This window comes from Nicotiana tabacum, chromosome 1, assembly GCF_000715075.1.
Source record: "Nicotiana tabacum cultivar K326 chromosome 1, ASM71507v2, whole genome shotgun sequence".
Classification (NCBI taxonomy): Eukaryota; Viridiplantae; Streptophyta; class Magnoliopsida; order Solanales; family Solanaceae; genus Nicotiana; species Nicotiana tabacum.
The window spans coordinates 88,345,151-88,371,322 of record NC_134080.1 but is presented as its reverse complement, the minus strand read 5'-3'; the positions used below and the strand labels follow the sequence as shown (position 1 = coordinate 88,371,322).

Sequence of the window (26,172 nt, the reverse complement as noted above, 5' to 3'; positions counted from 1 at the left end):
CATAGATGATGATGCTGAAGCACAAGTTAAGTACAAGAAGTTATGCAAGAGAGTCTTTGAATCTGAAGCTATGCATCTTGAGAAACATAAATTGAATATGGAAGCAATCAACGAGTGGAAGGAAATTACCACCAAGTCAACAGAAAGACTGGAATATTTGGAGCAAGGGTTTATGGAACTTGAAGGGAAAATGAGAAAAAGGATTGCAGGCTATCAAAACATGGATGGTAATGAAGGAGGGCTCCTAGAAAAGGCTTATCTACTGCTGGATATGTGCAACTTGGGGAATCTAATCGATGGATTCAAAAGAGCCAAGCATGGGGAAGGTCCTTTTGGGACAGAATAGATTAGGAGGATGCTATTTTACTGCTTTCTAGTTTAGTTTAGATTTTGATTGTAATAAAGCACATGCCATTAGTAACTCTCTTATTATTATCATTTCAGCAAAGATTTGATTTATTTTCAGTATTTAAATACCACAAACATCCTTTTAATACTCCTTACTGACTTGGTTACCTTTTATTTTTCTTTCTTTTGATTATTCCCATTCCCAAAGGTTGGTTCGTGCATACTGGCATCATCAGCATATCATACCATATCCCGAGGTCCTCCACCTCCTCCTCCTCCAAGTGATCCCCAAGAAAAGGAAAAACCAAAAAAGGATGATATGAGCGGTATCAGAAAAGACAACGCTACTCATGTAGAGAATGTTGAGACTTCGAATAGTCGGAGTACTCCGGCACAGAAAGATTTGGTCTTACGGTTGGAATAGAAAATACTAGAGTTACAAGGGGAGCTTGAGTAGGTCCAGAACTTGGCAAACCTTTCCTTTACCTTGAACATCCCTGATATCAACCAACAGAACACAAATGCCCAAAATCCGGCACATCATCCAAACACACAAAACCAAAATTCACAAAACCCTCCTGCACCTCATCAATACACCACACCTCCTCAAAATCCTAATCCTCCACCAGTATCTACCCTTCCACAACATCATCAACATCCAACTCAGTATCCATAAACCACCACCTATCACACTCCTCAAAACGCACCACAACCAACCCCTGATCCCCAAAACTCAACCAATGACCACCATCATGCACAGATTTCTGGAGTCCATCAAAACAATCATATATACGTGGAAACCTTACCCCACACTCCAAAATAAACCTTATACATACCTAAGTCACCCGAGAAGGACCTGCTCATAAAAAATATGGTGGAGGAACTCAAGAAACTTACTGGCCGGGTCCAAAGTGTCGAAGGTGGTAAAGGCATCGATGGTTTAAATTATGAGGATTTTTGTATTCAACCAGACGTAGAGCTGCCAGAGGGTTACAAACTACAAAAGTTCGAAATGTTCGACGGGACAGGTGATCCAAAGGTACATTTGAAAACATATTGTGACAAGCTTGTAGGGGTTGTCAAGGATGAGAGAATCCGCATGAAGTTGTTCATGAGGAGTCTCACTAGAGATGCCCTGTCTTGGTACATCAGTCAAAACCCAAAGAAATGGGTTAATTGGGAGAGCATGGCGTCAGATTTTAAGGACCAGTTCAGGTTTAACATGGAAAATGCACCGGACATTTTCTACATTCAAAATCTTAATAAGAAGCCAACTGAAACTTTCCACGAGTATGCTACTCGATGGAGATCTGAAGCTGTGAAAGTAAGACCAGCATTGGAAGAAGAACAGATGAATAAGTTCTTTGTCCGAGCCCAAGATCCGCAGTACTACGAGAGACTGATGGTTATTGAAAACCATAAATTTTCCGACATCATCAAATTGGGAAAAAAGATAGAAGAAGGGATTAAGACCGGAATGGTGACAAATGTTGAAGCACTCCAGGCTACAAACAAAGCCTTGCAGTTAGGGGTATTTCCAAAAAGAAGAAAGCAGGGGCAATGATGGTGGCCCAAGGTCCCAAGTCTCCTCTCACATACCAAACACCCCCACCCATATATCAGCCTTCACCTTCCAGATACCAACAACCCGCCGCCACTTACCACACTTATAATACCTAGCCAACATACTACCACTCACCACCAGCCTACTAAAACTTCCAAAAACCTAGACCAAATTTCAATCGCAGACCACCTAGACAATACACCCCAATTGCTGAACCCATAGATCAACTGTATGAGAGACTGAAGGCCACCGGTTATGTCAATCATATTCCTGCTGTTTCTATGGAAAATTCCTCCCAGTGGATTAATCCAAACAAGACATGTGCCTACCACTCGGGCATGAAAGGTCATACTATTGATGAATGTCGCACTTTGAAGGATAAGATCCAGATGTTGATTGACACCAAAGTTATATAGGCAAAAAAGGTTGCACCTAATGTCCATAACAATCCTCTCCCAGATCACAGAGGTGAGGGAGTGAACCTGATAGACATGGACGAAGAATGGATCCGGAAGGGTCAATTGGACTCATTCGGGAGGGGGATGATCCTAAAACATATCCAATCACCCTCACACCCATTATAATGCAGATTCAAACACCGATTGAAGTCGAGATAGCAAAACCTACTCCATTTGAGGTCAAAGTAACAACGCCCTCAGCCGTGCCAACTCCGTTCGAGGTCGAAGTAACAACACCCTCAGCCACGCCAACTCCGTTTGAGGTGGATTTAACCATACCCTTTACCGTGACGGTACCACCTACACCGTCCTTTAAGTCCAATGCTATACCCTGGGACTATGCTGCGGAAGCAAGAAGGAAAGGAAAGGTAAAAATGGAGGAAACAGGTGCAGCGCAGGATATGACCAGAACCGATAAGGTTTATACACCCGAGCATTTAGGAAGAACAAGCAAAGAAGCTGCTTCTAAGTCGCCTATCATTGAGACCGGCCCAAACAATCTTTGGAGAAAGGTGCAAGAAAGAGAATATTCTATGGTTGATCATCTGAATAAACCCCTGCTCAAATATCCATTTTATCACTACTGCAAAATTCCGAGGCACACAGGAATTCCCTTATGAAGGTATTGAATGAAGCCTATGTACCCAATAATATTACCAGTGGGGAGATGGCCAATATGTTAGGATAAGTATTGGAGAGCCATAAGATCACTTTTCACGAAGACGAACTGCCGCCCGAAGGACTGATCACAACAGGGCACTGCATATCACAGTGCAGTTTGAAGACAAATTCATCGCCAGGGTCTTGATAGATGGGGCTTCAAGTCTCAACATCTATCCATTAACCACTTTAAAGAGGTTGGGTAAGGGTTTGCAAAAGGTACGAGCAGGGAGTATGAACGTGAAAGCATTCGATGGTCCCAAAGGGCCATAATTGGGGAGACCAACCTCTATTTACAGATGGGCCCAACCTGGTTTGATGTCGAGTTCCAAGTGCTGGATATATCTGCAACATACAATCTATTATTGGGATGACCCTAGATACATGTCGTTGATGCCGTAGCTTCCATTCTGCACCAGGCTATGAAGTTTGAATGGAATTATCAGGAAGTGATCATCCATGGAAATGGGAGTAATCCTATTTATACCAATCAGATTGTTCCGGTCGTCGAGAATAGAAGGAAGTTGGGTGGAGAAACATACCATCGCATCGAGCACGTCAAAGTAATTGAGAAAGATAAATGGTGGAGCAACAAGATAGAAAGCATATTGTTGTGGACAGGGTATGAACCCAACAAGAATCTCCAAGTTATCACCAAACAGGTGCAGCCAAAGCGTTACGGCACAACCTTTGGGCTTGGATATAAGTACACCTGGCAAGAGTATAATGATTGGTCGCCGCCATGGCATGGTCCTTATTACCCTCTTGAGCAGCCAACACCACATTTACACCAAACATTTCAACAAACTGATGTGATATGGGGATCTGAAAAAGATGAAGCTTTAGTTGGCCTAAGGAATTTATTTCTGGATAATGAAGACATGGACTGCAATATGATAGTTAAGGAGGAAGACCTTACTATTCATACCATGGAGAAAGGAACTATCCTCAAGAATTGGGGTACTGCACCATCCCGGGCCCGCCGAGTTCTTGGGTAGCCCGGCAATTAGCATAATTTATTTTTAAAAGCAATTTGAGCATTTAAGACATTTTCAATATTTTGTTTAGAAATAATTGCTCGAGTCATCGAGCCGTACTTGTTTGATGCTTTCAAAATTTATTTAATGCATAGCTATTTTTATTCATTATTATCCTTTACGTTTTCTCTACAACGTTATTATTACTCATCTTGATGAACCTATGACTGTGACATTTAATGAGACAACGCAACATAGGGATAGTGATTCAGAGGATCTGGAAGACGATGTAATACCTGAGGAATTGTCAGAGAGGTGGAAATTTTTGAAAACAAGCCTAAGTCTAACTTGGACGAAACCGAGACAGTTAACTTAGGAGATTTCGAATCAGTCAAGGAAACCCGTATAAGTATCACCTATGACCATCAGAAAAAGAAGAGTACATTCATTTCCTGAAAGAGTATGAAGACATCTTTGCATGGTCTTATGATGATATGACCGGTCTGAGCACATCCATAGTGGCTCACAATTTACCCACCGATCCCATGTGCCCGCCAGTGAAACAGAAGCTCAAAAAATTCAAGCCAGACATGAGTTTGAAGAGAAAAGAGGAAGTCACTAAGCAAATCAAAGCCAAGGTTCTTAAAGTGGTCGAATATCCAACCTGGTTAGCCAACATCGTGGCGGTTCCAAAGAAAGAAGGGAAGGTCAGGGTATCTGTCGATTATCGGGATTTAAATAGAGCAAGTTCCAAAGATGATTTCCCATTGCCTAATATACATATACTAATCGACAATTGTGCCAAGCATGAACTCCAGTCTTTTGTGGATTGCTTTGTGGGGTATTATCAGATCTGGATGGACAAAGAGGATGCCGAAAATACCGCCTTTATCACTATGTAGGGGATGTATTGTAATAAGATGATGTTGTTTGGCCTGAAGAATGCTGGAGCCACTTACATGAGAGCTATGACGACCATTTCCCATGACATGATTCACAAAGAAGTAGAGGTGTACGTGGATGACATCATCATCAAATCCAAAAGAAGCACAAATCATATAGCAGACTTGAAGAAATTCTTTAATCGCTTCGAAGGTACAATCTGAAACTGAATCTTTTGGAGTCCCTGCCAGAAAATTGCTAAGTTTCATCGTCAGTCGCCGAGGTATTGAACTAGACCTGTCAAGGGTTAAAGCTATCCAAGACTTGCCACCTCCAAAGAGCAAGAAAGATGTGATGAGTTTCTTAGGGCATCTCAACTACATCAGCCGTTTCATAGCGCGATCAACTGTGATTTGTGAACCAATTTTCAAAATGTTGAAGAAAGATGCTGCAACAAGTTGGACTGAAGAATGTCACAAAGCTTTTGACGAAATCAAGGAATACTTGTCTACACTACCAGTACTGGTCCCGCCGGAACCTGGAAGACCTTTGCTACTCTATTTGTCTGTACTAGATGGGGCTTTTGGTTGTGTCTTGGGACAACACAACGAGACAGGAAGAAAAGAGCAGGCCATATACTATTTGAGTGAGAAGTTCACACCTACGAAGCACGGTATTCTTTGCTGGAACACACCTGCTACGCTTTAACATGGATAGCTCAAAAGTTGAGGCATTACTTCTATGCCTACACTACATATCTCATATCAAGGATGGATCCTCTAAAGTACATTTTTCAGAAACCCATGCCTACGAGGAAGTTGGCAAAATGGCAAATACTATTGAGTGAATTTGACATCATCTATGTAACTCAGAAGGCAATCAAATGGCAAGCATTGGTGGATGATCTTGTAGAAAATCTTGTAGGTGGAGAATACGAACCACTGAAAACGTATTTTCCCGGTGAAGAGGTATCGTTCATAGGAGAAGATATTACCGAAACATATGACGGTTGGAGAATGATTTTCGATGGAGCTGCAAATTTCAAAGGAGTGTGTATTGGAGCTGTCTTAGTATCAGAAACAGGTCAGCACTATCCAGTATCCGCAAAGCTCAGATTCCCGTGTACCAACAACATGGCAGAATACGAGGCCTACATCTTAGGACTCATATTAGCCATCGACATGAACGTTCAGGAACTACTGGTAATTGGTGATTCAGACCTTTTGGTACATCAGGTTTTAGGAGAATGGGCTAAAAAGAATACCAAGATATTGTCGTATCTTTACTATGTACAAGAGTTGATGAAGAGATTCACAAAGATAGAATGCATTGGCTACTTTATCTTCCATGATACAACAACCAAACAAGATTTTCATCGACCCTATCCCGGTAGGTATCCAACGTCAGTCGGCGTATTGTTCTCATGTTGAAGAAGAAACCGATGGAAATCCATGGTTCCACGATATCAAAGAATATTTGGCAAAAGGAGAATACCCGGAGCACGCAAACCATAATCAAAAACGCACACTCCGAAGATTGGCCAACCATTTCTTCCAAAGTGGAGGAATTCTGTACAGAAGGACTCCAGATCTAGGATTATTACGGTGTGTCGATGCCAAGGAAGCATCCAAACTGCTCGAAGAGATACATGCCGAAACTTGCGGACCACACATGAACTATTTTGTTGTAGCCAAGAAGATATTAAGAGCAAGATATTTTTGGATGACAATGGAAACAGACTGCATCAAATATGTTCAAAAGTGTCATCAATTCCAAGTACATGCAAATATGATACGAGTGCCACCAAATAAACTCAATGCAACAAGTGCACCTTGGCATTTCTCTGCTTGGGGAATGGATGTCATCGGTCCGATCGAACCTTCTACTTCAAATGGGCATAGGTTCATTCTAGTGGCCATAGATTACTTCACAAAATGGGTTGAAGTTGCATCTTACAAAGCTGTAACTAAGAAAATCATCACAGATTTTGTTAGAGATCGTATTGTTTGCCGATTCGGAGTGCCAGAATCCATCATCACCAACAACGCTACCAACCTCAACAGTGAATTAATGAAATCTATGTGTGAAACCTTCAAAATCAAGCATAAGAATTCCACAGCATACAAGCCTCAAATGAATAGAGCTGTGGAGTTCACCAACAAGAACATCAAGAAAATACTGAGAAAGATGGTAGACAATCACAAGAAATGGCATGAGAAATTACCATTTGCCTTATTGGGATATCGTACCACAGCTCACACATCGACCGGGGTAACCCCCTACTTGCTGGTCTATGGTACTGAAGTTGTCATTCCCGCCGAAGTCAAAATTCTTTCTTTAAGAATTATACAAGAAGCGGAACTCAGTGACGCAGAATAGATTCGGAGGCGCTATGAACAATTGGTTCTCATTGACGGGAAAAGAATGAATGCATTATGCCATGGTAAACTTTATCAGAACAGAATGTCTAGAGTTTTGAACAAAAGGGTCAGACCTAGACAGTTCACACCGGGGCAGCTAGTGCTGAAGCGAATCTTTCCATATCAGGATGAAGCCAAAGGGAAGTTTTCACCCAACTAGCAAGATCCCTACATGGTTCACATAGTACTAATAGCAGGAGCACTCATACTTGCAGAAATGGATGGAGAAATTTGGCTAAAACCTATCAAATCAGACGCAGTCAAGAGATATTATGTTTAGGATTGTTTACATTTCTTCACTTGATGTAACTAAACTATGCTTGACCTGATTCCCATTTAAGAGGGGATACGTAGGCAGCCTTGTGGGTTCGGTCACATTTTAATAAATTCTTCATTTTTCCATAGTCAGAAACTGGGGCAGAATTTTGAGGAGGACCCTCAAAATTCTGAAGCAAGTCCATCTGATTTTGTCATACAAAGAACGGTCAAATAATCGCTTTCAAAATGGGGTAGAATTTTGAGGAGGACCCTCAAATTCTAAAGCAAGGAGGTCGCGATGTCTTTAAAATATGCCACAGTCATTGGTTCATCTAACCTACTTGATATCGCATACCACTATATTTTTAAAACAATTATATTTATCAAATGCATGCATATTTTTCGAAAATTTTATTTCTATGATAGTCAGACGTTACCCAGGGTAACTCAAACAGTATCTCAAGATAGGAGCACAGGCAAAGAAGAAGACAAAAGCATGAACCAACCTTCCCCCACAGAACTCACAATTTTTTTTGAATGCAGGAATAATAAGACAACAATATTAGCGAATACATCAAGACACCGCCTTCAAGACAACAAATTATCTAGCATGAACATCTTCAGCTAAGAAATACTTTTCCATTTGTCTCTATCCCTTGCATGAGGCTAAGCATTGCCTCCCTAATTGCATAAGGCTAAGTACTGCCTTTTCTTACATCGAGACTATGAATTGTCTCTTTTTCCTGCATAAGGCTAAGCATTGCCTCCTTAATTGCATAAGGCTAAGCACGACCTTTTCTTGCATCGAGACTAAGCATTGTCTCCTTTTCCTGCATGAGGCTAAACACTGTCTCCCTTATTACATAAGGCTAAGCACTGCCTTCCCCTATATGAGATTAATCATTGTCTCCTATTTGCAGGAGGCTAAGCCCTGCCTCCCTAATTGCATGAAACTAAGCATTATCAATCTCCTCTTCTCACATGAGGCTAAGCACTGCCTCCCTAATTGCATAAGGCAAAGCACTGCCTTTCCTTGCATCGAGACTAAGCATTGTCTCTTCCTTGCATGAGGCTAAGCATTGCCTCCCTAATTACATGAGGCTAAGCACTGCCTTCCCCTATATGAGACTAAGCATTGTCTCCTATTTGCATGAGGCTAAGCCATGCCTCCCTAATTGCATGAGACTAAGCATTGTTTCCTCTTCTTGCATGAGGCTAAGCCATGCCTCTCTAATTGCATGAGACTAAGAATTGTCTCCTCTTCTTGCATGAGGCTAAGCACTGCCTCCCTAATTGCATAAGGCTAAGCACTGTCTTTTCCTGCATGAGACTAAGCATTGCCTCCCTAATTGCATAAGGCTAAGAACTGCCTTTCTTTTGCATGAGACTAAGCATTGTCTGCCATTTGAATGAGGCTAAGTCCTGCCTTCCTAATTGCATAAGTCTAAGCACTGTCTTTTCCTTAAGATTAAATACTATCTCCACTATGCTATCTGAAACTGAGCATTATCCTCTATTCACCTGGGGCTAAGCACTGCCCTCATCTTACACAAGACTAAGTCTTGTCTTGTTTCATTTTGCATATGACCAAGTATTATATCTTTGCATTTCATAGGCTGAAACATCGCCATTTTGTCCAAAGGCGTCATAGTCTGAAGGCATCATCCTCATAGCTGGAAGACATCATTCCATGGCCTGAGGATCTCTCAATAATGCACATCATTATTCAAAGGCGTCATGGTTTAGAGACACCATTCTCATGGCCCGAGGACATCATTTCATGGCATGCGAATCCCTTATCGCATGACTCATGGCCTGGGACGTCATGGTCTAAGGACATCATCCTCACCGTCCAAAGATAACCTTCATGGTCCAAAGGGAATTTTATCATGTTTAAATTCTCGCAATAATCCATATATATTTGCATGCATCATGTTTTAAGTTTTGCATGTAACCCAAGAAGTAATCGTTCTTCAAACGAGAGAAATCTTCACTCCAGTTTCTGTTCATAACGTTCACATCATGCAATTGTTTCAAACATAACCGACCACCAGTAATTCCTCACCTTTTACTCCATGCCCATTTAGATATTTGCCATGTGATACATCCGTAACGTCTCAAATTCACATTCATGACTTCACATAAATCCATCCGATACTATCCTTCCCAAAAAAATATTTTCCAAAACATACGACCATTCCTACAACAATTCCATCGGTTTCGTTCACTATTGGATCCAGAACTATACACGGCCTGATTCCCGTAACACCAAGGATATGTAGGCAACTCAGGAACCAGGGTTCGACCTATATTTCCAAATCACATCATTCCTCATTCGACTCGGCCAAAATTGGTCATCATTTTCTTTACCCGACAACTCTTTCATCATTCCCGGGTAAAGGGGGACAACTGTTGATACCCAATTTTGCGCTCATATTTTCTTAAATAGTATATATACTTTCAAAACATCATTTTTGCATCATTATTTTGGCTTATAAACATGTACGAGCATTTTTCATAATTTTTAGAGCTTTTAAATTGATTTCATGTATTTAAATTACTTGAATAATTATTAGTTACTCCTTCAAACTATTTTGTGAGGACTTAGTTACCTAAAATTATTATTTTCATCTATAATATATGTGTCAAATATTTTTACCTTATTTTATATAATTACATTAGTATTTTTAAGCTATTTGCACAATTTTGTAGTAATAGCCCATATTCAGTGAGATTTTTGCCATTTTTGTTTCTCGTCTAAACTAGGGTTTCCTAGATTTGTCCTAAAACTGATTCTAATTGATTTTGCATACTATATTTTCCTTATTTTGTGTTTAATTTAATGTATTTCCTTATTTCATGTATTAATCTTTAACTACTATATAAACATCTCCCCTTAATCCCCTTAAATAGACTTTTCGAACCTCCTAATCATTGTTATTATTCTCACTATTCCCCTCTTTTAGTCACTCACTCACTGTTACACTCGAATACTCTCTAAAATCGTTGAATTCTGGGCCAGCTGAAAGCCAAGGCCATTAAACGACCTCCTCTGATGCAAGCACTGCTCGGAGCCCATTCTCGAGGCTCTTGTGAACTCTGAAGCATCGAAGACCTGGGATTCTTGCTATTATGCTCTTTATTTCTCTTTGATTTTGCTACTGGTTAGAGCTTTTAAACTCTTGCAATGTTAAATTTCTTTCTTTCTTTCCGCATACCTATATGTGTTTGAATTACATGAGCATGATTTAACTATGATAATGCTTAATACTCCTTTGTTATTCTGTGATAATTGAACACATGAGAGAGCTTACTGCTTCGTCCTTAGCTTGTGTTATACTAATATGTATAATTCACTACGATTTGCACTTCTATATTGATTGTTTAATTTTTATGATTTCTGTAACTCTAGCATCTGAATATGTTCAGTTTGAGCTTCAGTGCCAGTCCATTTTGATATGAATCTGACTATTGTGACCATATGTTGTTAAACTTCTGCATGTTTTGTTTGGATACTATGACAACTCTATGGAAACCACTTCCACTTTTGAATGAATCCTTTGGTGCTAAGTCATGTGTCTGCTTGACTTCTCTTTGTGTACTAGTCCCAACTATATGGAATGTTGTTTAAAATTTTCCTCTAAAATATGTTCCCCTACTATTGTGTCACTCAACATGAGCCCTCATACTCATTGGTGATTGACTGAGAGTTTAACAGTTACTTCAACTTGTTTTCCATGCCCTATTTTGAACCTTTCTGTTTTTATTACATAACTTAAAACTTCTTAGTTAATTAGTTTATTATGTCAATCCAAGAATATCTACTTGTGCTATTTGGTATGAGCTTGTTGTCTGTCACTGCTTTGAACCTCTGCAATATTTGTCCTGTTTGTACAATATGTTTCAACTTGTATTAAGACCATGGTCTTTATTCTATGCCAATATGTTTCCCTAGTATGCCTTTAGTTCATTTGATACCTTACTCCTTCAGTGATTGTCACAATATGTGTTCCCCCCATCATGCCTAAATGCTGATTAACATGGCACTAGGATGTATATTTGACTTAATTTGAAACTTTAAGTCTCAACTAGTTTAGCATCATGCATTTGTACATGATAATCTATGTATACCTGAAAACCTGTTTCTTCTCCTAATTCTTTCAATATGAAATTTTCTATATGGTACTCTGCTATGTGTGGAAATCCTACTGGCCTGCTTGACTAGTTGCTCTGTATGCTTAACTTGGTATATCACTTATTTCCTGTCCTTCCACCACTATCCACTATCCACTCTCCATACTTATTGCTCATGCTATTCTAAATTCTCATTCTTAGCCGGCTGAAAACCAAGGCTATCTAGGTTCTGTTGTTGGTCTCCCTAGTGCAAGCACTGCTCGGGGTCCAATTGAGGCCCTTGTGAACTCTAAAACGCTAGGGCTTGGTCCTTAGTCATTCCCTCAACCTCCAAAACTGTTCCTGTTGTTCCCTTTCCCCTGTTATGGACTATGTGTCTGAATTTGGTTGTTCAAGTGGTGCAAAACTTGGTACTGTGGTTAAGTAAATTGGTTTGGGCTCTTCTATGGACCCTTGGGTCGTGTATTGAATGCGACTCTCTATTGAAGGCCTAGGTATGTTGTAAGAGATGTTGAAGGCCCATGCAATGCTGGGTATTTGTTTTTATCTTTATTGGGAATACTGTGGGCCTCTTCAATGTAATGTAATATTGTTACTTTACTCATTATGGGGCCTGTAATAATCTTTGTATAAACAACTGGGTTGTTAGTAAAAGAGAGTGGGGTAGATTTTAATATTTACATGTGATGGGTAGATAACATGCCTATAGGACTTAATAATGTGTTTGCTATATGTGTCGTTCACTCGCTATGTAAACTGTAGAAATCATGCCATTAAGAGAAGCACACACTCACACTACTTGTCTACTAGCAAAGCATGAGCTCAAATGTTTCAATTATCCTTGTTGCTACATGATTATTAGAAATATGTCCATAAGAAGTAAATATCGTTGAACTTTCCTTCAATTTGCATTGCTGCAGCATATATGCTAGAGATCATGCCTATAGGATTTCAATCATCTCATTTGTTATTATATCACACTATTCACCTATAAAACATGCCTATAGGGTTAAAGTATAATCATAAAATCGGTCCCAGGTGCTAATCGTTAGAGACCCTGTCTATAGGATACCATTATTCGCCTTAATAACCGTTAGTGATGCACCTCTCAACTCTGTTATTGCTCATTTAGGCCACTATAGAAATCATGCATAATTCTGGGCTCTTCTCCAATAGATTTCATTGTCACTTAGTGCATAAATTACTTAGACACAATATCTACAGGATTAATAACTGGAAAGCTGCAATTTTTAATAATCAGTATGCGACAATCGTATAATCATGTCTATGAATAACACTGGTTCCTCAAACTGCTTGCATGCCTGGATGTCTATCACATAGAAATCATGTCTATAGGAAATCAAATTCTTTAATCTTGAATTGCTTAACCTGAAAATCTATTTGGGCATGCATTTGTTGTTTAATTGTGGAGGTTAATTTGAGCATTTAACTGCATTCATATGTGAACTCTAATGTGTTTTTGTATGTCGCCTAGTTTTGACATTTTTTGAGCAGCCTAAGATAAGTCTAGAAACACCAAAAGTAGAGGTCCAATGCCTCCTAGACCATAGGCATGGGATGGGTAGTGCACGTGTAAGGTACGATTTATAATTGAACTAGTGAGCTTTAGGTAACAACTTGAAGATAGCAATTGGGTAGCAGAAGATGATAGTCTGTGCCCGCTGAATAATATGAGTAACATCCTATCTTGAGGGAGTTACGAAGTATTATTTATGTTGCACGTGGTGATCCTTTAGGCTAAAAAACTTAGGACCCTCCCCCCATCTTATTCCTATTTATCTTTGAATCAAGTGTTTGTATTCATTTACTCAAAGTCTTTTATAATAATAAAATTCCCAAACTTCGTGCTCTCTCTCTCTCTCTCTCTTTATTTATTTGACTAATCCAAATAATTCGAGTTTGGCCGAGACCCACAGTTGTGGACCTCGAAGAGTGCCTAACATCTTCTCTTCGATGTAATTTCGAGCACTTACTCGATATTTGGTGATGCAAACTAGTCAAACCTGAGTCACTTGCAAATAGGTGCCCTAACGCACCTTAAAAATCGCTAAGTGGCGACTCTTCTCTTTTAACCCTGCCTTTAAAAGAGTTGTCACATGTCGAAACCTGATTTTGCGAGAAAAAAGGGCGCGACGCTAATACTAACTCCACTAAGCTATTGTTGAAGTTGTAATTCGATAACCTAGGATATGTGGAGTCTCGGGCCCTCGGTACCTCTTTTTCTTGTAATGACCTGTTGTTCCGGCCATGTTTGGCTCTTTTATCAGGAGCGAACCTATCCGAGGACTGAAACCCTTTTCTGTTGCATCCCTCGATTCTTTCATATAGCAGTAAATGACCCTTAAAAGATCGCCGATCTACATCGAAGTCGCTTTTAAACTTGTCTTGATTTTTGTCTCGGTCCCATCCTTTGGCTGATGTTGGGAACCCGAGTTGATCGTCTTCTATTCTGTTTTTTGACTCGTAATGGTTATGGACATCCATCCATGTGGTTGCTTGGAATTCGAGCTAGTTTTCCTTCAACTTTCAGGAGGCGTCAAAGCTTCGTGGATTCAAAACCTTTGTGAACGCCTCTCCTGCCCTCTCATCTGGTACAACCGGTACCAGCATCCTCTCTTTCTAGAACCTTATCATGAATTCTTGCAGCAATTCGGACTCACCTTGCACAATCCTGAATATGTCTGCCCTCCTGACTTGGACCTTCCTTGTCCCGGCATGGGCCTTGATGAACGAATCTACAAGTATTTCAAAAGAGTCAATTGAATATTCGGGTAAGAGTGAATACCATGTCAGGGCCCCCTTTATGAGGGTTTCATCAAACTTCTTCAGTAAAACCGATTCGATCTCATGTTGAGCCAAAATCGTTCCCTTTTGCAATGGTGTAGGTTGTGATGTGCTCCTATAGATCCAAAGTCCCATCGTATTTTGGTATGTCCGACCTTTGGAACCTCTTCAGAATTGACTCTGGTGCTTCGCTCGGTTTAAGGTGCAATTGCGTGTATTTTTTTCAAATGTGGGCCTTTCAAGATTGGCGGTGCGCCCAGAATCTGAACGATTCGGGCATGAAATTCCTTCGTATTTTGATCCATTCGTTCGTTCATTTCCCTCGTAAACCTCTTGAGCTCGATTTTCAAGGGATAATTCCTGTTATCATTCCCATATCCGCTATCGGTCCCTCCAGCACCATCGACTCTTTGAGCCATTCGATACATAGGAACAATAGGAGGAACCGGACCCCTTTTGTTTGCATTATTAGAAGCACCTCACAATGCTTGTTTTAACTCCGTCATTATCCGGTCCTACCTTGAGAGGTGTCTCATGATAGCTTTCTGTTGTGCTCTTATGATTTTCATTGTTTTCAGGACATGTTCTTCCTCTACATCATTGGGAGTTAGCTCCCGCACATGTCGGAGGTACTGCCTTTTACAAACTAGTGTTGCTTCGTCCCTTCGTTACGGGTGTCGCTGATTGAGTTTTCGTGTTAAGGCAACTCTTCGTGTCCCTTAACGTTGTGCGTGATATTGACATCATTAGTTGCCATTGCTGATTTCTTGCTAAGGAAAAATCAAACAAGTTAGTAACAAATGTAAGAATCAAAGCAATTACGCAACTGTCTAAGCCTCACGGTGGGTGCCAAACTATTTACCCGTAAAACAGTACAGTTAAATTTGTTACGTGGTTTATAGACAAGCAAACTGATTTGATCCAAAAATGATAAAGAAATAAGATTTTAAAAAAATACTTAGCAATAGAAATTGAAGAAGATGATAAGCCTGGATCCGAGCGCAATTTCTCCGAGGACAAAAATAAAAACAATGATAAAGAACAAATAAAGTTGTTTAATTGAGAGCGAGAGTAAAATATAGCATATGTTTCTTCAAGAATTTCTTGTGTTATAATGGTTGATGAGCCTGCTATTTATAGGTATAGCTAGAGAAACAAGATCCTAGGATCAAGTCTCGCTTAAATGATAATAAAGGTATCATTTATGAATATGTAACGGCAGGACTTGAATGCAAATATTCTCAGTAACAGTTGCTCATTAATGATAGAGAATATTCTCTCATTGAATGCTATCCAATCACAAATACTTGATTTGTTCCTGTTGACCATGCTCCCTTAGGGATTTACCCGATGTCAATTGTAGTTGTGGTATTCGGTACTGGTTGTTACTTGACTCGCCTTTTACCTGTCTTCGATTCCACATGTTATGCTATCATTCGACTATTTATTATAAACCAATTTTACCCAATACAAATTTCATATATACCATATCAGCATTTTTTCTAATTTCTGAGCATAGTTTTCAAAATTTTAAAAAAATTGATAAATAAAAAAATATTGATTGAGTAGGAAAGGAGTTCAAATTAATATGAAAATTAATTATAGTTCATATACAAAATGATATTAGTATTCTAAACTCTAGATGAACTAAATAATTAAGACTTTAAATTATACTATGGTACTCCCTCCGTTCCAATTTATGTGAACCTATTTGACTGGGCACGGAGTTTAAGAAAAATATGAAGACTTTTGGAATTTGTGGTCCTAAACAAGTCCAAATGGGGCCCAGAGTATTTTGTGTGGTTATAAAAGCTTCTCATTAAGGGTAGAGTTGTAACATTAAGCTAAATTGTTACCAAATTTAGAAAGGGTTCATTCTTTTTTGAACGGACCAAAAAGGAAATAGGTTCACATAAAATGGAACAGAGGGAGTATATATTTTTTACTTTGACTTTTGTAGAATTTTTGTCACCTTTTAAATAAAAAATATAAGAACTCTGTCTCCTTTTAAAAAAAGAAGTCCTTTGGAGTTAAAGATTACCCACCCTGGGAAGGTAGAAGTTTATTCTTAAGTATTCTCAAATATTACTTTTTTAATTCGAAAAAGATGAAGTGTTTTTAATATATTTCCTATATTTGTTGTAGATTAAGCAAAAGTATTTGTTTTGGATGTATATATGTAGGATAATATGGTTTGACTTATTGTTAAAGAGTAGAGGGATCAAATTTATCAAATTAATCGTACTCGAGGAAGAAAACAAAAACCACTGCCATTAAAATCCAAGAAACGGGAAACTTTAGTTAAGGACTTTGTGACACTCGCGTACGTTACTGAAACAGTGAAACATACGAATTACATGTCAAAAACAAGCCAATTTTGTCGTTTAAGCTTCTTTTCGGGATTACCAGCCAACTCTTGCCGACTTCAATATATTTATTGCGTTTCAATTTCACAGCCATGAGTAACTCTTTGGCCTTTGGGATTTCTTCAACTCTTCACACATTTTCTCCCCTTTTTGAACCAAAGAAAAACACCCCAACATGCACTTTCTGGATAAATTTTACTGTGTTTCTCACAGTTAGAGCATTAGATTCTCTAAATTGTTATTTTGTTCGTTGCTTCTGAGTTTTTAAAGTTATTTATTGAGATATGGGTTGGAAATACAACGCTGGATTGGTGTTAATAGGAGCTTTTGTGTTGATATGGGTTGCTTCTGCTGAGGTTACTCAGGTAATTAAAGCCTTTTCATTTGCGCTCTTTCTGTTTCTTTTTGGGGGGATTATAGAGTTTAGTCTTGGTTTATTTTGTGTACTGATGCTTTTATTTTATAGCTGAATTCTAATATTGTTTACTTATGCAGCAACTTGATAGGGAAAGATTGATAAGAAGTAAGGGAATATATAGACTTAGCTAAACAGTGCAACCGACTTCTGAATTGGAAAATATAAAGCTGATATTATAAAATTAGTTCTAACAGATGAATAAGATTATAGCAAAATGTAGTCTAGTTCATGACGTTATGCAGAAATGCTAGTAACTCCTTTTTGTTATTATTATATGTAGACGGTCCAGACAGAATTTTATGTTGAAAAAGAAATGGTGAGGAATAACTTAAGGATAATATTGGATTGTGAATTATGTTTAAGAAGTTAGCTCAAAGGAAGATCAAACAGAGAGATTAGGATTCCAATGAATTGTGGCCTCATATATATTGCTGAGATGGGGAAAAGCTTTGTTTTTCTATAGTCAAGCAACTGAAAGCACTTGCAAAAATAGGTTCAGAATATAAATGGTGAGAAAGCGTAGGACTTAAGTAAATATGCATACAGATTAAGCCCAAGAGGCTAGACGATAGGGGAAGAGTGTAAAGTTGGAAAGTTCAAAAATTTGACGGATTGCTTGTAGGAGACTAGATACTATTGTGACTAGGATTATGATTAAGGTAAAGGAGTGTCAAAAAGATAGGCTGCAACATTGTTGAAATGCATAGAGTCTTAGTTATTTTTGTTGTTGACGTCATCATCTTACAAGGTTTTATCAATGATACTGCCTGTATAGTATCCATTACACATTACAAAGACATCATTTGATTGTTTATCTGCTTTCAGACGTTATGTACCTTATTTTGGTTTCTGTTGGCGTTGTTATTTTATTACATTTATCTGCTGTCAGTTGCCGGGAAAGAAATGAGAAGCAAGAAATTGTCATGCACTATTCCGATGTTTAGACTCATATCTGAGAGTACATTGAGAGAGGCAAGTTAGTTTCAACCATAATCCAATCTTGTTTTGTTCTAAACATATGCCTTTGCACAAAATCTGACACAGAAAAATATTTTTGAATGCAAAGCCCATTGATTGATGATACCCACAGTATTACCACTAAATATGCTGATTGCATTCATCTAATATCATATGCTTACTTTATCTCATTTGCATTGGCTAAGGATGTTGCGTTGTCTATGCATATCGTATTCAGTAACTTGTGCCTATTCTACTAGTATTAACTAGTAATTTTTTGTCACAAGGGCTACTTTCTTTTCCGGGTACAAGCTTTGTAAGATTCGGTTTTAAACCAATGTTTTGCTATATGAATTATGTGTCAATTACATGTCAATATTGCAAGTTTTCCACTATAGCATCTTAACAACAATTACTTGGGGATTATTGGTAAAGAAATGCTTAGAGCTGTGCAAAAGGGAAAGTTAGAATGTTTATTTCGTTATGTTGTAGTTCCTATGCTGAAGCTGTTGATCTTTTCATAGTATGTGAAGGATTTCTATACAACTTTCCTTTTGCCATTCACTTATTTCTGTTGCCATTAATTTCTTTCCATACAAAGCTTTGCAATCATATTATGCAGATGTTTTTGGACAGATGATACTAAGATAAAACCATTTATGTGCTGCAGAAAATTTTTGTAGAGTATAAACAACCTTTTGCAGTTACATATCTGGGGATCTCTCTTATGGCAATCTTCCTGCCTATAGCGGTTTGTAAAGATTGGTTATGCAGTTTATTAGAAAAGAGTTCCTTGAAGAAACTGTATAATAAAAATCTTATCTTGGACTCCTCAGTCCTAGATGTACCACTTAAACTCAATGACATGCACAATCATCCCGGAGGAGCTTTGAAGGATTATTTTACAGCAGACATGGATTACAGCAGCCCTGAAGAAGCCCTGGCATTAGTTGGTATCAACCATAAAGATGAGTTCCACTTTCTTGAAGAGGAGGGCCATGATCGTAACTCATGGGACCTTGTCAAATGTAGTTTGTATCTTGCTCCTTTATGGTTTGCGACAGAGGTACTTATTTCTATCTAAAACCTTTAACAATTTTTATGTTGAATGATATACTACTTTCAGTACTTGCGCCAAATGTTTCTCCACCCTCTCCCCTAAAGCCAAAAAAAAAAAAAAACACAAAGAAGAGAGGAAATCAGGAAAGCAGCCAAAGGCTCCTATAGTGAGCAAAAAAAGAAAAAGGAAGCTGGCAAATGTTATAAAATGTATTACGGATGAGATGTGCTTCATTTCCTGACCCTTATCAATTTTGCTTCAAGATTGACGGTCATTTATTGAACCATGCCCGAGCTTTTACTGCTTGTTTTAGAAAACAAATGTTTGTTGCTTGCTCAAAATGGCTATAAAGCATTGAACATCTAAGAGATCTCCCATTATGAGCTCTAGAAGATATGCAAATATTATTTAAGAACATTTCCAAACAGAAAGAACACAGATTTTTTTACTTATTGTAGAAATACAGAAATATCACGAAGACGGAGAACTTGTTTGTCCAAATATAGGATTTCACAATCGATGTTTCCTTTTGTACTTCTTGAAAATGTTTAACGGATGAGAAATTAGAAGATAGAGAATTCATGCAAGATTTGATGCAGTCAAGTCGTCATCATTTGAGTCGGTCTGTTTATGGATCAAAATGGCCATGCTTACATTAAAGGAGTGTTAATTGTATCTAGGTGACTGACTGTTTGTTGTCCTATTCTGTCTTTATGTAGGGGGCTGATTGCTATTTGTCATTTTCCTTCTTTGCAAGATAAATTATATAATTGCAAATTGAATACCCAACTTAATTGCTTAATGGCTTGCAGTATTTTTCAAACTCTGCACTGGCGAATACAAGTGTGGCTAGTACTACTATTTTGACCTCAACATCTGGGCTTTTTACGCTTCTTTTTGGAGCACTCCTCGGCCAGGACTCAATAACTATTGCGAAGATGATTGCTGTTATAATCAGTATGAGTGGTGTGGCACTGACTACAGTTGGAAAAACATGGGCTCCTGATGAAATGCTGAGTGCATCTGAGTAAGTTTTTAATAAGCATGGTCTATCTATGTTGAGGTCTAAGCTTGTTAATATGTCTTCAGATTCTCCAGATGAACCATACAATCCATCTACGGATTAAAATGCATGCATAGGGGCAGAAGATGCTTTATCCGTATTTAGCATATAGGCATAGCATCTCAAGTTCTTCTGTTCCACAACATTTTATTCTGCCATGAGACAATGATCATATAGAAGGGGAGCCTTGGAGCAACGGTAAAGTTATTATAGGTAACGGGTTTGAGCTGTAGAATCAGTCACTAATGCTTGTATCAGGGTAGGCTGCCTACATCATACCCCTTGGGGTGCGGCCCTTTCCCGGACCCTGCGGGATGCTTCGTGCACCGAGCTGCCCTTATTAGACGATGATCATGCTATGCTGATATGCACAAGTTGTGCCTCTATATTACTTATTTCATGTCATTTCCATGTTTTAATTGGTGAAATTTCAAATTACCCATAATGGCAATTGTTAAAAAAAAAAAAAAAGTGAATAAGTTTCAATAAGTGGCTTTGAAATGATAAGTGTTGTTTAAGCTCAGGATGTATATGAATTTAGAAGTCGTCTCTCCTAATATAAATTTAATTGGTGCACTATTAATTTTCATTTTCACTTAAGGACTTTAGCTTCCTTGCATCATCATGTATTATGGCAAAGATGGAGCTTTTACTGGTGAAAGTGACCTAAAAAGTGCTGATGGTTTATAGGAAAAGATAATAAAGTTGTTCAAGGCTCGTATCTACTTTAAAAGCTTGGTTTTTGTACCCGTAATTTGAAGTGGACGCTTATCAGACTTGATGCAGTAGAGAAATAGAGAGCAAGATCTAAGAATGGTTGAAGTATATGATCTAGGACATATCTGAAATTAGGCAGTTAAATCCATAACCAGTGGAAAATAATAATCAAGAAGAAGGAAAACATCAAATCTCGAATGTCCTCTAGGAATGGCGCCTAGCAGAAAGTTCAAGGGAGGCATACCCTTCAAAAGATCTCAGAGAATTCTGAGTAAAAGCTTTATACAGTTCATTTCATAAGCAACATTACAATATTGTACATAAACTATACAACCTAAACCTATTCTGGTAGGATTTTCTGAACTAATTAGGAAACAAACGGTAATACCTACTTGCGAAACGTTTAAATTACTAAAAATTATAACTAGTTTGCCAAAGAATAGCTTTCTTTATGCAAAATTTTTCTGGATATCACAGGAATTCTATAATGAGCAAAATACCCCTAGAACTTGAAATTATAGAGAAAAAAAAATCTTATAGAAAATAATGGCACAATAATAAAAGAATTTGAAAATGTATTATAAGCCTTAATCTGCTGGTCACAAAAGGGAAAAGGAGGGGGAAACATACCTCCAGATCTTTCAACTTTTCTAATAGGCTAAACTGCTCTTCTATAGGTTAATTTAATTGTCTGCATCACTAGACTCATTTGGCGTGAATCAATATATGCACCTCTTAGTTAAGGAATACTAGTGATGAGGTAGTCATAGTAACCATTCCCCCCCCCCCCCCCCCCCCAAAAAAAAAAAAAAAACCCCATCGCTGGTTCCCAATAGGCGGTCATAGTATTCTCCAATGCTTATATCACAATCATACAAGTGCCGTACTTTTCCTAGTTCATGAGGGCTAGTGTTGCCGCTCATGCTTGATCTGATGCCTTATATGCCTTTTTTTAAAGTAGTCTGGATCCTTTTGCTTTTGTTTTTATGGCACTCGAACGGAGAGCTTATTTTTAATCCAAGACTAAGGGACACTAATCGTCAAATTTATTATTAGATGGTTGTGGGAGAATTGTGTGATTCTAAATGTACTTTTTACCGCTCGGTTTATTTCAGTTAACAATTTCAGACCTTGACTTTGAACTACATTATGCTATATGAAGCAATTTGGATGTCTAAAGTAATTTTTCTTTCACTGTTCTATAATGATATGTTTAAGCTGAGTAACCTGCTCCCTTGACCAATAACTCCACAATATATCTATTTTATTTCTGCTCATGGCTAACCTGTCTGGTTCTTGATATAATCGGCTTTTATATTTTTATATGGACTACAAATATTAGGGTAATTTTAAATTTTCTTCCATATGCTACTTTTGTGGCTAACTCTAGTGCATCATTTTTGTGGATCCTTTGCTGCTGGCAGGACTGCTAAGCATTCCATTATTGGTGATGTTTTTGGTCTTCTTTCAGCTGTGTGTTATGGCTTATTTACAGGTAGGATATCAATCAGGGTTGGGATGAAATTGCCACTTTTATTTTATAATGATAATGCTAGTTTCACGGTTTTCTGATGTGCTCAGTGCTCCTCAAGAAATCTGCTGGATCAGGAGAAAAGACAGATATGGAGAAGTTCTTTGGATATCTTGGAGTATTCACTTTGCTCGGCCTTTGGTGGATTGGTAATGGACATTTTGGAAATTTGCGCCCCTGGAAAGAACATCATGAATATTTTAAAATTTCTTTGTATTCAAAGAAGCTGCCCACTATTCTCAGTTTTTGGCGTATCAAGAGAAAATAACATTCTTATGAGTAATAAATCAAGAAATCCAAGAATTGAATAAGGTGATCAGGTTTTTCTTCTTTATTTGTTTAGAAGGGGAGGGCACCTAGGTCTATACTACAGGGAAAGAAAGAGGACAAATATAGGATACCGTGCATAGACATGTTAAATTCTTCAGAAATCTAAGTAAACAGTGATAACACAACTGCTCTTGTAAGGAAGGTGATTTTCTTTAGGTAGTGATCAAATTTTGGAACTGATTTCATTAAGTTCTTTTGGAACTTTCTCCGCAGAAAAAATGAAAATATTCTTTTGAACTTTTAGGTTTGGAGTAAATGTGTTCTTTTGGGGCTTTTAGGTTTGAATTGGTCTCTGTTGTTTTATTGTTGTACTTCATGATGTTATTCTGTTCCATGTAGTAGCACCATTTTTAATTGTCACATGTAATTGAAGAGTTGAAGGTTGAAATTATAATATATTGGAAGCGGATCCAAAGTTAGAGTGTACTTTTAAAGTTTGAGATTTTATAAGAATAGAAGTGGGACCATCTACTTTTGAAATACTATAATACTGCAAAAGCAAACAATGGAAAAACTTCCCTTTCATGGGAAATGAAACTCTCTTGGTTTTGAAAAGGAAAGAGGACAAATAATCTTTTCCGCAGTGGGTAGAAGTCAAATATTTTCTAAGCCAGTGGAAAGAACTTCCAGATTTCAAGTGTGATTGCAACCAGTCCTATATTATACCGTACCGTCCTTAGTTTGAATCTCTTACTTAATTGAGTGTGTATTACTGATTTTTATCATCCCTAATTCTTTTTCCAGCATGGCCATTAAATGCTATTGGATTGGAACCTAAGTTTGATTTCCCAAGCTCGGCTTCTGTTGCTGAGGTTGTGCTGCTGAATGGCTTTATTGGGAGTGTTTTCTCTGACTACTTATGGTACGTACCAACACTTATCATCGTGAAAAATAAGAAAATAAACAGAGAACTTGTTTTGAGCTGATTATGAAACAAGATACAAGAGGGCTCCTTTGTAGGAGTACCACTGCTAGAAATAAGATTAAACTATGCGAAATGAGGAAAGTTACCCGAATATGGAGATTCCTTATTATATCGGAATTAGGAAGAGCTTTCTATACGCTTAACCTTGTTGAGCTAGCTCCCTCAAAGGAGATTTTGAGTAGCTGCAACTGAGTGGAAAATAACAAAAAGATGTTCATTCCATCATCTAGTTCTAGTTACTATTAACTTATAGCAACTTCACTGGCTAATTAACTAAACCAACTACTAGCGAACTAATTAACTTAACTAAGCTCCAACTCTAACTCGTCACATTTCTCACAGCCTGTCACTCCACTCTCTTTTTTTCCGTATCACTTAGTAGTCCTCGAGTTCAGAGGGTATAGAAGATATTTTCGCACCCAGCTTGCACAGGAAGGTATTCATGCTGAGTCTCTTCATGGCTCTTGATTAAGATATCTGCTAGTTACTCCTTTGTGCGAATGTATTGTCTACTAATAGCATTAACCTTGACCTTCTCCCTTGTGAAATGACATCAATATCTATGTCAGAACTGATGCTTCTGAGTTTCAATAAATTCATAGAATGAATCTTAGAATATTCTAAGAATACGAGCATTAAATCTTGACTTTGAATAAACCCATTTCTTCCATCTCAAAAAATAAACCCATTTGGATCTTGTGTTAGGTCACTTTTTTTTTTTTTTGGTAAATAAAAGAATTTTATTAACCAATGTAAGAATTACAAGCAGAGAGAAACGAATTGCTGGAACCCTGTATCACAGGTCCAACAACAAACAACATCATTACTCTACTATTCTTGATTCCTAGTTCTAGCTACTAAAGACAGACTCGCAAAGTGGGGAATGAATGTCGATATAAAGTGCCCTTTGTGTTTGACTGAAAATGAGACAGTGTCGCACCTTTTCTTTGAGTGCCAATTTGCTTCTAACGTTTGGAACAAAATGCTCCGATGGCAAGGAATAAGTAGACAAGCTTTCAGGTGGCAGGAGGAGTTGGAATGGATGGTAAACAATTGCAAAGGGAAGTCTGCCAGTTCTCACATCTATAGAATTGCTATTGCAGGTTGTGTTAGGTCACTTTTACATTGCTGCTTAGGTTAAGGTAGATAATCTTTATTATCTCTATTCATATTGATCAACTCTAGGGAAAACATTTTCTGGGGTTAACCCCGCCCCTCAAAACATTTAGCTTGACCACAATATGCTAAATCAGATGACAGTGGAGACAAAATGAAATCAAATTGCAAGGAGAGCAAAACAATTCTCGGGTTCACCGGAATCTGCCTGTCTTTTTTCTCTACATTGATATCTACTTTTGCTCTATAAGTTTTTAGATTAACAGGGGTAAGTTCTTGAATTATGAAACAGGGCCCTTTCAGTAGTATGGACAACACCACTAGTTGCGACACTGGGAATGTCATTGACCATACCTCTTGCTATGATTGCTGACATGCTAGTTCACGGCCGTCATTACTCTGCAGTTTACATTTTTGGATGCATTCAGGTTTTTCTCTTGGCCAACTCCCTACATAGCTTCAAGTTACAATTTTCGTGTAGTTTTTGGTTTGTGTCACAAACTTCTATTGGAATCTACAAGTAGTGGTCTCCAACTTACAGTGGCCACTTGCCATTTTACTTCTTTTTTTCAAGGTTTTTGCTGGATTTGTTATAGCCAACCTCTCTGACAAGTGTTCGTGCGGAAGAAGATAACCTCATGGCTACTCAGTTTCAAGATGGAGAGCGTTTTAATCTCAAGTGTATAAAACATATACTGGGGTAGAAAAATAAAGTTTTCTTCCCCTCGTGAACAAGATTTATATATGCTAATATGGTGTAATTGTAATAAGAGTGTTTCAAAGTGTATATACTTTTTTTATTTTTGCAGTATGTATTCCTTCTCCATGGAAGTATTCCTTAAATTTCTCATCATCTCAATTATTTATCACATCATCTATCGTCCGTTTGTTAGCTTGTTTTCTTTTTCTCCCTTTCTCCGTCATCCTTTAAATCATTGTGGCTTTCACATACTTTGATACTACTACCTAAGGGGAAAAAAATAAAGGGAAAAGGGCCAAAATACCCTTTGCTTGTGTGAAAACGATCTGTTATGCCATCTGTTATATTTTCGGTCTATCATTGCTCCCGATACTATAAAATTGGTGCAAAAATACTTCTCCGTCATTAGGACCCTCTGCCATAGACACTACGTCTCACGTGAGCGGACATTTTGTTGAGGTGGCCTCATATGGCATGCCACCT

The 26,172-nt window shown here is 38.1% G+C and overlaps 2 protein-coding genes across 3 annotated transcripts; both read left to right on the top strand.

Moving 5' to 3' along the window:
- Window positions 1–1,219: 1,219 nt before the first annotated feature.
- Window positions 1,220–1,912, top strand: LOC142163004 (uncharacterized). Its single transcript, XM_075220250.1, has one exon. It carries the CDS (start codon window positions 1,220–1,222, stop codon window positions 1,910–1,912), a length of 693 nt encoding a protein of 230 aa, XP_075076351.1.
- Window positions 1,913–16,809: 14,897 nt separating this feature from the next.
- Window positions 16,810–25,857, top strand: LOC107759850 (putative transporter C405.03c). Of its 2 annotated transcripts, XM_016577885.2 has the most exons (8): window positions 16,810–17,237; window positions 18,918–19,313; window positions 20,120–20,334; window positions 22,512–22,582; window positions 22,669–22,767; window positions 23,693–23,810; window positions 25,282–25,417; window positions 25,564–25,857. In XM_016577885.2, the coding sequence occupies exons 1-8, from the start codon at window positions 17,157–17,159 to the stop codon at window positions 25,621–25,623; spliced, it is 1,176 nt and encodes a 391-aa protein (XP_016433371.1). In that variant the 5' UTR covers window positions 16,810–17,156; the 3' UTR covers window positions 25,624–25,857. The 2 variants fall into 2 exon arrangements, with proteins under 2 accessions (XP_016433371.1, XP_016433429.1); XM_016577943.2 differs by lacking the exons at window positions 25,282–25,417; window positions 25,564–25,857 and adding an exon at window positions 24,894–25,148.
- The last annotated feature ends 315 nt before the right edge of the window (window positions 25,858–26,172 follow it).